Source organism: Phodopus roborovskii, unplaced genomic scaffold (assembly GCF_943737965.1).
Source record: "Phodopus roborovskii unplaced genomic scaffold, PHOROB, whole genome shotgun sequence".
NCBI classification, from domain to species: Eukaryota; Metazoa; Chordata; class Mammalia; order Rodentia; family Cricetidae; genus Phodopus; species Phodopus roborovskii.
Window position 1 is genome coordinate 71,372,041 of NW_026126418.1, and position 11,245 is coordinate 71,383,285.

General features: G+C 53.3%; 1 protein-coding gene across 2 annotated transcripts; it reads left to right on the forward strand.

The window, feature by feature from the left end:
- Nucleotides 1-1,906: 1,906 nt before the first annotated feature.
- Dolpp1 (dolichyldiphosphatase 1) lies at nt 1,907-10,230 on the forward strand. 2 transcript variants are annotated; one of them, XM_051185099.1, is made up of 8 exons: nt 1,912-2,274; nt 5,467-5,567; nt 5,776-5,860; nt 5,957-6,056; nt 6,197-6,295; nt 6,769-6,897; nt 7,241-7,330; nt 8,894-10,230. In XM_051185099.1, the coding sequence occupies exons 1-8, from the start codon at nt 2,199-2,201 to the stop codon at nt 8,928-8,930; spliced, it is 717 nt and encodes a 238-aa protein (XP_051041056.1). In that variant the 5' UTR covers nt 1,912-2,198; the 3' UTR covers nt 8,931-10,230. The 2 variants fall into 2 exon arrangements, with proteins under 2 accessions (XP_051041057.1, XP_051041056.1); XM_051185100.1 differs by lacking the exon at nt 6,197-6,295 and having other exon boundaries at nt 1,907-2,274.
- Nucleotides 10,231-11,245: the final 1,015 nt, after the last annotated feature.

Sequence of the window (11,245 nt, forward strand, 5' to 3'; positions counted from 1 at the left end):
GTAGCAATGGTGACCTCAGAGCCTCAATGGCCCAGCTCACCTCCCTCAGTATCCTGAGGTTCTTTTACACAGTTAGGCTGGACCACAGAACAGTGATCTATGTTCTTCCCTCTGCCAGAAACTCACCCCATGATTCCCACACTTCTTTAGTTCATCATCTTGTCACTTCCTCAGGAATTCTCTCCCTCTGTGTCAGGGACTTTGCCTCTGTGGGCCTGTTGAGGAGGGGTTGGGCAGCCTGATCTCCCATGACTGCCCCGTCTCAGAGAACTATTCTGGGAAGCCGATGGCCATTCTTCACACTTCTTTCTTTCAGAGGCTAATAATGGCAGTGTCTGAGAGAGCTCAGGGCAGGTGACAAAAGAGGTGAGGCCAGCTGACCCAGACAAGTTCAGGCTGGGCTGGGGAGATGGAAGGGAAGCTGAATACAGCTGGAGGCAGGGGCTTCCTGATCCAGAGCTGGATTCTGAGTCACCAGCAAGTCCCCAACCTACTCAGACTAACCTCTGTCCTAGCTTCTGCAGGCTGCCAAAATAAGCCACTCTAGCTAATGACCTCTTTGGTTTATTCTCAGTCCACCTCATAAGCACCATGTTATTTATTGAGTATTTATTCTAGGTCATCTATCAGGAACTTGTGCTATGTCATTTATCAAGTACATGATAGGTCTGGGTTGGGCCAGGTTTTGGATGTAAGTTGCCTGTTTGCTTGTTCTACGGTGGAGTTACAACCACTTGTATCAGAAACCCAAGAACATAGAATATGGAGGCCAAAGCTCCAACTCAGACCCACACCCCAGACAGACCCAAGAACCTCCATTTTTTTTGGGGGGGGGTTCAAGACAGGGTTTCTTTGTAATGCTTTGGAGTCTGTCCAGGAACTTGCTCTGTAGACCAGGCTGGCCTCAGACTCACAGAGATCCTCTTGCCTCTGCCTCCTGAGTGCTGGGATTAAAGGTGCTCACCACCAACACGTGGCTAAGAACCTGCGTTTTTATTGTGCATGCTATGGGCTCAGTGAGGTCAGAGAACCATTGCTTATTGGCAGAGACAGACAAGGAAATAATTACAGTGTAATGTAGCTAGAGATGAGGTAGACAAAGGGGGTTCAACTGTAAGAGCACTGGAGGCCCCTATGGTTTTTGTTTGTTTGTTTTGAGGCAGCCCAGAGTGGGCTTGAACTCACAGAGATCTTCTTGCTTCTGTGAAGGCCCTTCTTTTAACCTTGGGAACCTGTAAGTATGAACTGACAAATAAGCCAGACTAGGCAAGGAAATGGGGCAGGAGTGTGTGTGCCCATTCCAAGCAGAGGAACGGCATAGGTAAAAGCTTGGAGACAGAATACCTGACCTAGACTGTGGGTGGGAGGCGTGGCTGTTTCCTCAGTAATGTTTTGGGAAAACAGAGAAAGGTAGATGGAACATCTGGACTTATTCAAAATGTTCCCAGGTCGCCTCGATATGTAGCATAATTAATGGAACCAGTAGCATTCCATCTAAGATGCCTACTATGTGCTCCGTCTCAGGAGTTAGGACGCATAATCTTTTAACAAAAAGGCTCCTCTGCAGAACCGTGACTCCTATATGTCAATAAACGGCAGAAAAAAATTGGCACTAGGTCTTTGGCCTCAATTTACGTTTATGGACAGGAAGCCAGAACCTGAAAGGGTGAGTCAAAAGTGATGCTAGGATAAGCCTGGGCTTCATAGTGACACACTAATTTTTGTTTTCAAAATGAGTCAATTCAGACCCGAGGTGCAGAGACTCCCTTTCCACCGCGTTCACGGTTCCCGGAAGCCTCTACTCTGGGAGCAGGTGCCAGACGAACCAAAGCTCCCACCAAAGTACAACACGCCCCCCGAGATAGCGCCTGATTGGCTCCTCCTGCCCACACTCCGGACCAGGCTTACCTTTTGATTGGCTGTTCTGCACTCTGTCCTGCGATGGAACCCTCCGTTCTCCTGATTGGCTAGACAACTACCTGCGCTCGCCCGGGATTGGGCACTGGCAGAGCTGTGAGGGTCCCCGCTCTCTGATTCGCCGTGCGGGCCAGCCTCACGGCCTGCACACTGAATGGCTGCGCCACTACCTGCAATCGGCCTCGGATTGGGTGCGTGGCGCCTCCCCGGCGTGATAGGTCAGGACCACCGCCCCCCTTGCTCCCCATTGGTTGCTCGGCGAAGCCCGGTCTCCGGGTAAGATGGCAGCGGACGGACAGTGCTCGCTCCCCGCTTCATGGCGGCCGGTGACCCTCACCCACGTCGAATACCCTGCAGGTAAGAGGCGGCCCCGGTCCCGAGGACGTTCTCCGGGAGCCGGCGCCTCAGTCCCGAGCTCTCCAGGCCGCGTGGGCCGGCGTGGGGGCGCCGGAGCACCGCTGTGAGAACTGTCAAACAGCGAGCCATGGAGGGGCTCGGCCGGCGCGCGCGCCGCGCAGGCGCAGTAAGGCGGCGATGAGCTGGGCGAAATTGTTAAGCGGCTCTCTAGTGTACTCTGCGGCTGCGCGGCTGAGTCGCTCTCCGGGGTCCCGAGGTGCTGGTGGGCTGTCCTGGGCCAGAGGTTTGGGTGGGGCGGGCAAGGATCTGGTCCTGGACCTTGTCCCTTGTGCCCCGCCCTCCCGAGCCAGAGAGGCCGCACTCCTACTGGGGCGTGCAGGGAGTGCCAGTTTCCTTCACTATGCTGTGGGCTGCTTGCCGGAGAAAGCTCTCTGTTGCAGGGGGTGTACAAGTCGAGGCCAGGTTTGGGAGGATTTGCAGCGCCACACCCTGAGCAGCGGGGCAGAGGCTAGCAGCCACGGGGGCACGGAGCCCCCGGGAGCTTGACTTGTAAGAGCTTCCATCCGACACGCCTCTGGGAGTGCCCGCCTCTCTGGTGGGAAGGTCCATTAGCCACGGTTCTGAAGTTCCGGCTCGGCTCCGTAAGCTCCGTCTCCGTAGAGTGGTGCGGAGCTTAGGCCTTGGGGTTAGAGATTTCGGAGCCCCAGTGGAGCCACCATCACTCCAATGGCTCCAAGTACAGGGTCTCCTTTCTGTAATGGTGTGTGAATCAAATGACCACAGGCCTGGGAAGTGCTGGGCACAGGGCCTACCCCACAGTGAACACCCAGTAAATACCTGTAGTTTATATACCTCTAGCAGTGAACACCCAGTAAATACCTGTAGTTTATGTACCTCTAGCTTGTTAGCACCCTCCCTGATAGATGCTTGTTGCTGAGCAGCTGGTTGCTGGGAGCCTCTTGCTGACCTCTGATTGTCCAGGAAGGGAGAAGTTGATTCTGCTGAGAGTGCAGGGCCACAGGCAGAAAAAACTTCTTCAGCTCTGGGTGTTATGGGTTATACTCAAGGTGTGACAGTCTTACCCAGTATCGGTCCCTATCCAAGTGCCTGTCACCATCTCTCCATCCATCCACTCATTCATTCATTCTGCATCCCCTTAGCATCTCCCAAGTGCTAAGCCTTGAGCCAGCTCTGGGTTTGGAATGATGAAGTCCCTGCACTCTTGCTCTGTGGAAAATCTCTGCTCCAGAGGACGAAATCAGGCCTGGAGAAGGGGAGAGACTTGACTCAGGTCTCCACACCTTCCTGCTTTTCCCTCCCTGGCTTCAGAGTAGCTCCTTGGAAGGCTCATGACCTTAGAGGCGAGAAGGCACCCACCTCTGAGACATATGCAGGGATGTGTGATGTGGCACCTGATTGAGCCTGGGGACATCTGGTAAAGTCCAGTTTCCTGCTACCCTTCTGGAACCCCTGCATTTCATATCCCTCAGTATACTGAACACATTCCTTTTATCTGTTTAACATGGTGTCTGATCCTGTGGAATGTCATACATTGCTCCACTCAGGACAGTGGGGCATAGAAATGTTCTCACTACCCTCAGGGGACCTGAAGTATAAGAGGGCAAAAAGAGGCACTCACCCACAGCTACCTAAACTAACTAGTGGCTCATGAACCGTGGCCCAATCACAAATCTTCTCTCAGTCAGGCTGAGAGTTTTGTGATGGTCTCATCTTTGAGATTTGTAGCTTTTATGTGTTGAGTTCACCTAAGTAGTACCCCAGGTGGGAGAAGCCACGTGTGCACGAGTCCAGAAGTAGGACAGCACAGTGTGTTCAGGGAATTAGAGTTCTGTCCCTGCAACTGGAGCAGAGGGTGGGAGGGAAGTGGGCCAGGACTGCACAGAGCCTGGTAAGAGGGCCTAAGGAAACTCATCTCAAGGGCAAGAGAGGGGTGTGGGTCAGAGAGAGCTGAGGCTAGAGTCCCTGGCAATATGGACAGGAAAGCCTGAGGGTCTTGCTTGCAACCTGAGGAATTGTTCTGAGGTTTAGGGGCCCTAGCTGTGTCCTCATAGCTCAGCAGTTATCAGCTGTGAGTTGTGACAGAGTCAGAACCTCAGGACTGGGAAGACATGGGCTCAAAAAAGAGTGGGTACTCAGTGGGCCTGTGGCAATATAAGTAATAGAACCTGGGTTACGGGCCAACTCTAGGTCAGCTTTCCTGGTTGGATCTGATAAGGTATATGTACATCTAGCTTTTAAGGCCTGGAATCTGTTCTCTGCCCTCTGTGGGCACCTGCTTGCTTGTGTAAAGCCAGGCTGCTGGTGTGGGGGGCATTTCCCATACTAGGTTCACCCAGCCTCTGTGAGCCCCACTGTGGGAGTGTCCTGTGTGCCCATGATCATACTGGGCATTTTACATCGATCTTCACAGCTGTGGGAAAGATACTACTGCCCCTGCCCCACAGGAGAGTGTGTGGAGGTCTAGGACGGTAAATTCCAAACCTGAGTTCCTACAAGCAGCTTAATCTGCTACAGGAAGTGAATGATGGCTCCTGAGTCACCCACCTGTGAGCAAGGGAACGTGACTCTAAGCTTTAGCTTCTGTCTTTCAGAGAGGCCAGTGGTCCTCACTTCTTGCCTCCAGGCTTTGGCAGGAGTGGGAAAATCAATGCCTTGCCTGCTAACTGTTGTGGGTGGCCACTTTGAGCTGGCCTGGTTGGAGTCTCCTGTGTGGCTCTGTATTTGGTGTCTGGAAGAGCACAGGCTTCTCCAGAGGCCCTGGCCCCACAGGGCAACCCAGACATGTTTTGCATTGCATCTTGGGATTCAGATTCCCCCCTGGCAAAGTTATGGGTACAGTATCTAGACCAGGCCAGAGACTGGCATTCATCCAGGTTCCACCTCTCTCTGGTTATGCTACTTGAACAAGTCACAGAGCCTCAAAGAGACTTAGTTGCTTCTGTAAAATGGGGCCAAAGAGGCACCTTCTTGAAACTCCTGGTGTATGGGCTTTCATGATTGGTAGTACACCCCTTAACAACTATGGGGGAGTTGGTTCATCAACTGGATGTCCATGGCTATGGCCCATGGCTCTGGGACTTCCTCTTTTGTTTAGCCCCTGCTGACTTTCAGAGGACTGACCCCTCTTCTGATGCCTATGGCCTGTCTCATCCTGTTCCTCTGTCCCTACAGGTGATCTCTCTGGCCACCTCCTTGCCTATCTGAGCCTCAGCCCTATTTTTGTTATTGTTGGTTTTGTGACCCTCATCATATTTAAGCGGGAGCTACACACGGTGAGTTTTGGCCCCATGTTGCCCAGATCCCTCTTTCGGTCTGCAGTGGCTTACTCTACAAAGCCTGAAGGGTCTTCTTGCTGGGTCCAGGTTGTTCGTTCACTCATTGGTCTGGACTGTCCAGTCAGAGGCCACGATCGTGGGGATTGGGTGTTGGCCAGCAAGCAGGTATACAGAGGCCCAGCTGAGCGCCCATCTTTCCCAGCAGATTTCATTCCTCGGGGGCCTGGCACTGAATGAAGGCGTCAACTGGCTGATCAAACACGTCATCCAGGAGCCTCGGCCCTGTGGAGGTAGGGCTGGGACTTTGAGTGCCCAGGGCTTCAGGTTGGACATTATGAGGAAGCCCATGTCCTCACATGATGCCCTGTTGTTCTTCTCTCCCCCAGGCCCCCACACAGCAGTAGGCACTAAGTACGGGATGCCCTCCAGCCACTCCCAGTTTATGTGGTTCTTCTCCGTTTATTCCTTCCTTTTCCTGTATTTAAGGTGAGCCCCACCCCTGACCCCTGTGGTAGCTACGATCTGCTGGAGACTGCTGCAATAGGCTTTTGGATGGGACCAAGGGTAGTCGGGAGGTTCTTATTCAGGCTGTGGGCTGAGGCTGTCTGATGCACCTCTTTTTCCAGAATGCATCAAACAAATAACGCCAGGTTCTTGGACTTGCTGTGGAGGCATGTGCTTTCCCTAGGGCTCCTCACTGCAGCCTTTCTCGTCTCCTATAGCAGGTATGAAGGGAGGAGGAGCCCACCCTGTAGCCTGCTCACCTGGGGTCCTACTAGAATATTGGTCTCTTTTGTACAGTCCCTGGGCACCCTAGGCCCAGAAACTTTATAGTAGGACTGGGAAAGGAATTTTTAACAGCTAGGGCTCTAGCTGCCCTTTCTAATATAACAGGCTAAGCCCAGGAAGGTAACAGCAGCTTCTTGTATTAGTCATTTGTCCCCAGCTTCCTGGCAAGGTGGGAGTAAGGGTGGGTACACCTTTGTGGACAGGCTCCAGTTTAAGAGCTGGCCAGGAAGGAGGCAGGTCTGGAGATGGGCTGCTCCAGCATCCCTGTTGCCTTCTGGAAGTGCCTCTTCTGTGTGTATCTTCATATCTGCACACACAGGGTCCCAAGGAACTGGCCCTTGAGCATGGGATATTGTGCTAGAGCGTCCCTGGTTGGATCTCATGAATTTCCCTTCTGGCCTTGCTGCAGGGTCTACCTGCTGTACCACACCTGGAGCCAGGTACTCTATGGGGGTATTGCTGGAAGCCTCATGGCCATCGCTTGGTTCATCTTCACTCAAGAAGTTCTCACCCCACTGTTTCCCAGGATAGCAGCCTGGTAACCAATTCCCCACCCTTCTCAGTGTTGTGTCCCTGCCCCTCCTGCAGGTATGCCCATCTTTGGAGAGCTCTGGATGTCCCAGTGTCTGGGCCTTTGGTGGCACGAGGCCATGATGCCCATTTTCTTGGCAACCAACTCCCCCGGGGGCTTATGGGTCTCTCAGGCTCAGCAGCTAGAGTGCTATCCTCTGCCCTTGCTTCAGCACTTAGAGACTTAGAAGGCAGCCAGTCTCGTGGAACATTGGAGGAGGTTTTGGACTCCAGGAACTGTTGGGACATCTGGGTTGGTGGTAGGTTCATGCCCTCACCATGCCCTGGCTTTTGGGTATCTGTCTCTCCAGGCCCATCTCCGAGTTTTTCCTCATCCGGGACACGAGCCTCATTCCCAATGTGCTCTGGTTTGAGTACACTGTAACCAGGGCAGAAGCCAGGTGAGTATAGGGGACAATAGTAAACACTACCCCCACATTTGGAAGGCTCCTCAAAAGCTGGATATTTGTTTCCATTTCTGACACTGAGTTCTCTGTGCTGCTGGTCTCATCAGAGAGGAGGAAATCACTTACCCGGGCTCCGTCTGTTAGGAAGGGAGGGAGCTGGTGGTAAACTGCTGGCCTCTACAGCCCAGATACAGAGAGCCAGGCCTTGAGTCTTTCAAGGCACATGAATGTGGCTACCCTCAGAACTGTTTAGCTTTGTTATCTGGGTAAGCTGAGGCACACTGGGCCAGCTTGAGCCCAGTACAAGTTAGGGCAAAGCTGGACTTGGCATCTCCTGACTCATGTTCTTCCCCAGTCCCAGGTGGAGTTCTTCATGGGTGGGGAAAGGCCAGCCTCTCCCTAAGCTCTGAGGGGAGATGAGGCAGGTCAGGCTCCTGAGGATGCCTGAAAGATTTTCCAAGATCTGTAATAGGAGCCACTGGGCAGTGCAGAGCAGGGTGGGTGTCCAGCAGCTAGGAAATGTGTTAGGACATCAAGGTCCACATTATCTTAATGAGCTTAAGAGCAAAGCCTGGGATCCATGAGGAAAGGGGATTTGAGGGGTTAGGGCAGGGCAATCCCATTAGTGACAGAAAGGCCCCAGATGCCTCAGGCTCAGCTCTCCACCTGGCTCCCAGAGTAGCCAACACTGCCTGGCCCTGCTCAGCCAGCTGCCACCTGCTCCACGTCAGGCTGTGTGCAGGGGCTGAGCACAGTGAGACAGCTATGCTCTCGCCCTCCTGAGCCATGAGGCTGGAATGGCCAGCCCATGTGATCTCTTCTGAGAGGTAAAGCTCCGAGGGGCTTGAGGGGCTTAGCGAGTGACAGGATCCTAGAGCAGAGCAGGACAGTCCATAGGCCTCCCAGGAGGAAGCAGACCTAAGTGATGCAAATGAGCAGGCCTTTCACAGTGGGCCTGACAGAGGAATCTGGGAAGGGTAACAGCTTGCATGAAGCTCTCAAGACAGACACATTGGTGTGAAGAGCCTGAGGAGTGTGTTGGAGGACTGGGGCCACATCACACCAGGACCCTGGGGGCCATGGTTAGCTTTCTAGTTCTACAGGTACCTTACAGAAGCACTGTTATTTCTGAGCCTCAGCTAGTCCCTCTAGAGAACAATGGTAATCCTTCCTGGGCCTCTCCAAGTAGGTGCTTTGTCCCTGGCATCCCCTTCAGTGTGCCTTCCTCTGCTTGCATCTTCCCACAAGAAGAGCACACCACCTTTCTGTAGCTGCTTTGCTGGTAGCAGCAGAACTCCCCACAATTACTCAGGCCCAGACAAGTACCACTGACCTTTCTTGTCCCAACTCCATCTTGCCATCCCTGGGTCATCATGATACAGCCCAGCCTAATGCTGGCCCTCTTCAGGTTCCAGCCCACAGCAGGAGCTCTGATTGGCCTGGCTCTGGTCAGGGTGGCTGTGGTTGAGCATTTACCTGTCTTGTTGAGACTGAGCAGAGAGAGAGGACAGCTTTAATACCAGGCACCCCCCACGTCTAAATTGTCTCATTTTGCAGGAACAGACAACGCAAGCTGGGAACAAAACTGCAGTGACTGGTAGGTGTGGCTGGGTCAAGCCTCTGAATCTGGCCTGCACCATGCCTTGCAGGATGGACGGGATGATGGACGGAGGGTTGAAGCAGAGACTGCTACAGACCCAAGTCACCAAGTGGAGCCTTTTTTTTTTTTTTTTCTTATTTTAATTTTAATGGACATGGTGGACCAAAGGGCTTAGTCAGGCCCTCAGCGAGGACCCTGGGAGGGCCTGCTCTTTGTGGGTCACATGGCCAGAGACCCTGGCTCTGCTGCTGCCAGCTCCTGACTGGGTGGAAAGTGCTCTTGGCATGGGCCCTAGGGTGGGTAGAGCACAGGGGCTCAGCTCTCTGGTCATGAGACCAGGAACTCCATGTGGTGGAGTGCACACTATTTATTTTTTTGGGATTGTGGAGTTCAGGCTGAAGAGACTGCTCTGCAGTGGCTGCCCTGTATACAAAGAAGCACAGGTCAGCTCCCAGGCCCTGTGTCCTGAGCCACAGGTGGGACAGCTTGCCTTCTGTTGGTCCTGAGTGGGGTCTGGGGCCCATGAGTGAGGCATCTCCCTACCACCATTGCCATTCCAGAACCTTGTCAGTGTTTCCTTGTCTGGGGGCAGGGCCCAGAGTGAGCACCATCTGTCGGCTGCTGTCATTGTGCTCTTCCCTAAACCAACCCAACATCACAAGGGCTTTCTCTGGTCCTCTATCCCTTCCTGACAAGAGAGCCTGCACAGATGGGTGGGCACACCCAAGCGTTTACAGCTCCTTTTGTCTGGCCATGCAGTAGCAGTCTGTCTTCATCCCACTTGAACAAAACAGGAACCAGGAGCGAGGGTTCTGGCAATGTGGCAGTGCTGACACCCTTCCCCATCAGCTGCCCCGTGTGTTCTGGATTTGTTCCTGTCCTTCCTGGAGGCTGGAAACCTGTGCTGGTTGACCCTGAAGGCTGCCTGGGTGTGGGCTCTCAGATCCCCACCTGCCCAGCTGCAAGGAGTCCCTCTTTGGGCCTCTCTGAGTTGCCCTGCCACAGTTGTGGCTTCCAGAACTGAAGCCGCCCCCTTCTCTCTGTGGAGGTTCCTAACCTGCTGCTGAAGCACAAGTCCTTGGTGCTTTCCTTTGGTGTTTGTTAAAGGCCGTGTCCAAACCCAAGATGCCAGGGCCAGGGCTGGTTTCTAGGGAGGTAGGTCAGTCACATTCCCTCCCTCCCCCTAGGATTTTTATTTTTTACTTTTTGCCTGAGACAAGCCAAGTGTGAGGTGGTTTAAGAAAATAAATGAAATTGTTTACTATTGTTTTGAAATAAAATCTGAAACTCTGGAGGCTGCGTACACATTAACTGAGCTCATGAGAGGAGCTGGGACAGCTGGGGCATAGGTGGTCCTTTGGGGCAAGGATGTTAAGACCCTGAAGCCATGAGCATTTCCAGGCTATTAACCCTTCTAGCTCACAAAGTGAGGGTTTGAATGGCTGCAATATCTGCGACAGGGCTCGTCAGCCTCTGTTGCCTGTCTGTCATCCAGCATCGTCAGGTCTGTGCACCTGCCAGACGCCCTCTCTGCCTAGTGTGTCTAGCCCTGGCCAGGTTTCCTCCACAGAACAGTCTGAGGACTGGGGAGTTTCTGCCCTTCGCCCTTCATAGGGTCTGCGTGATCAAATCCACTTGTGCTGTCTGCTTCAGTGTGTACAGGTGACATGTCTGTCCACCAGAGGCCTTGCAGGACAGAGTGAGCAGGCTGGCCAGAAGCAGGCAGGCAGTTTCCTTTCCCAGCAGATTATGCCAAGGTACACAGCCACATCCCCGGGTGAGGGCGTGCAGGAGGTTACCGTGTTCCTCACATGATGGGAAGCCGGGAGACGCACTTAGATGGGGGAGGGTAGAATTTTGACAATTGTGACGTTTGACTAGTAAGAATATATCTTGGACTTCAGCTTATCCATAGTTTTTAAGTTACAGGAGTCCTGCCTGGGATCCAGCTCTTCTCTGGGGCCTAATCAGAACACAGGGCCACACCCCTGATACAGTTCCTTTCTGCATAACTACTGCCCTGGGACAGTGTGGTGTGAGGCTGGGCTGAGTTGAGCTTCAGGATCTTCTCAGACCTTTTCTGGCTTGGAGGTGACTAATGTACTCTTGGGTGCCTGCCATTTAGTAGCACAGTGTCAGTAGCTCCTCTGAGCAGGGTTCCTCAGGTGACCACACAGGTCAGTCAGGCCATGAAGCACTTCCAAGCACAGGACATGTGCCCTCTAGCAGGTGTCAGGATTGGGACAGTACATGGCTCTGATGTGGTGGTGGCCTCCCTAGCCCACTTCCAGTAAGCATTTGCTCTAATG

Bases quoted from the DNA above. Each gene is read 5' to 3' on its own strand.
- Dolpp1 (XM_051185099.1), top strand. From the start codon at position 2,199: ATGGCAGCGGACGGACAGTGCTCGCTCCCCGCTTCATGGCGGCCGGTG. The intron at 5,568-5,775 runs GTGAGTTTTGGC...CTTTCCCAGCAG, and splicing joins TTAAGCGGGAGCTACACACG to ATTTCATTCCTCGGGGGCCT. The intron at 6,898-7,240 runs GTAACCAATTCC...CTGTCTCTCCAG, and splicing joins TTTCCCAGGATAGCAGCCTG to GCCCATCTCCGAGTTTTTCC.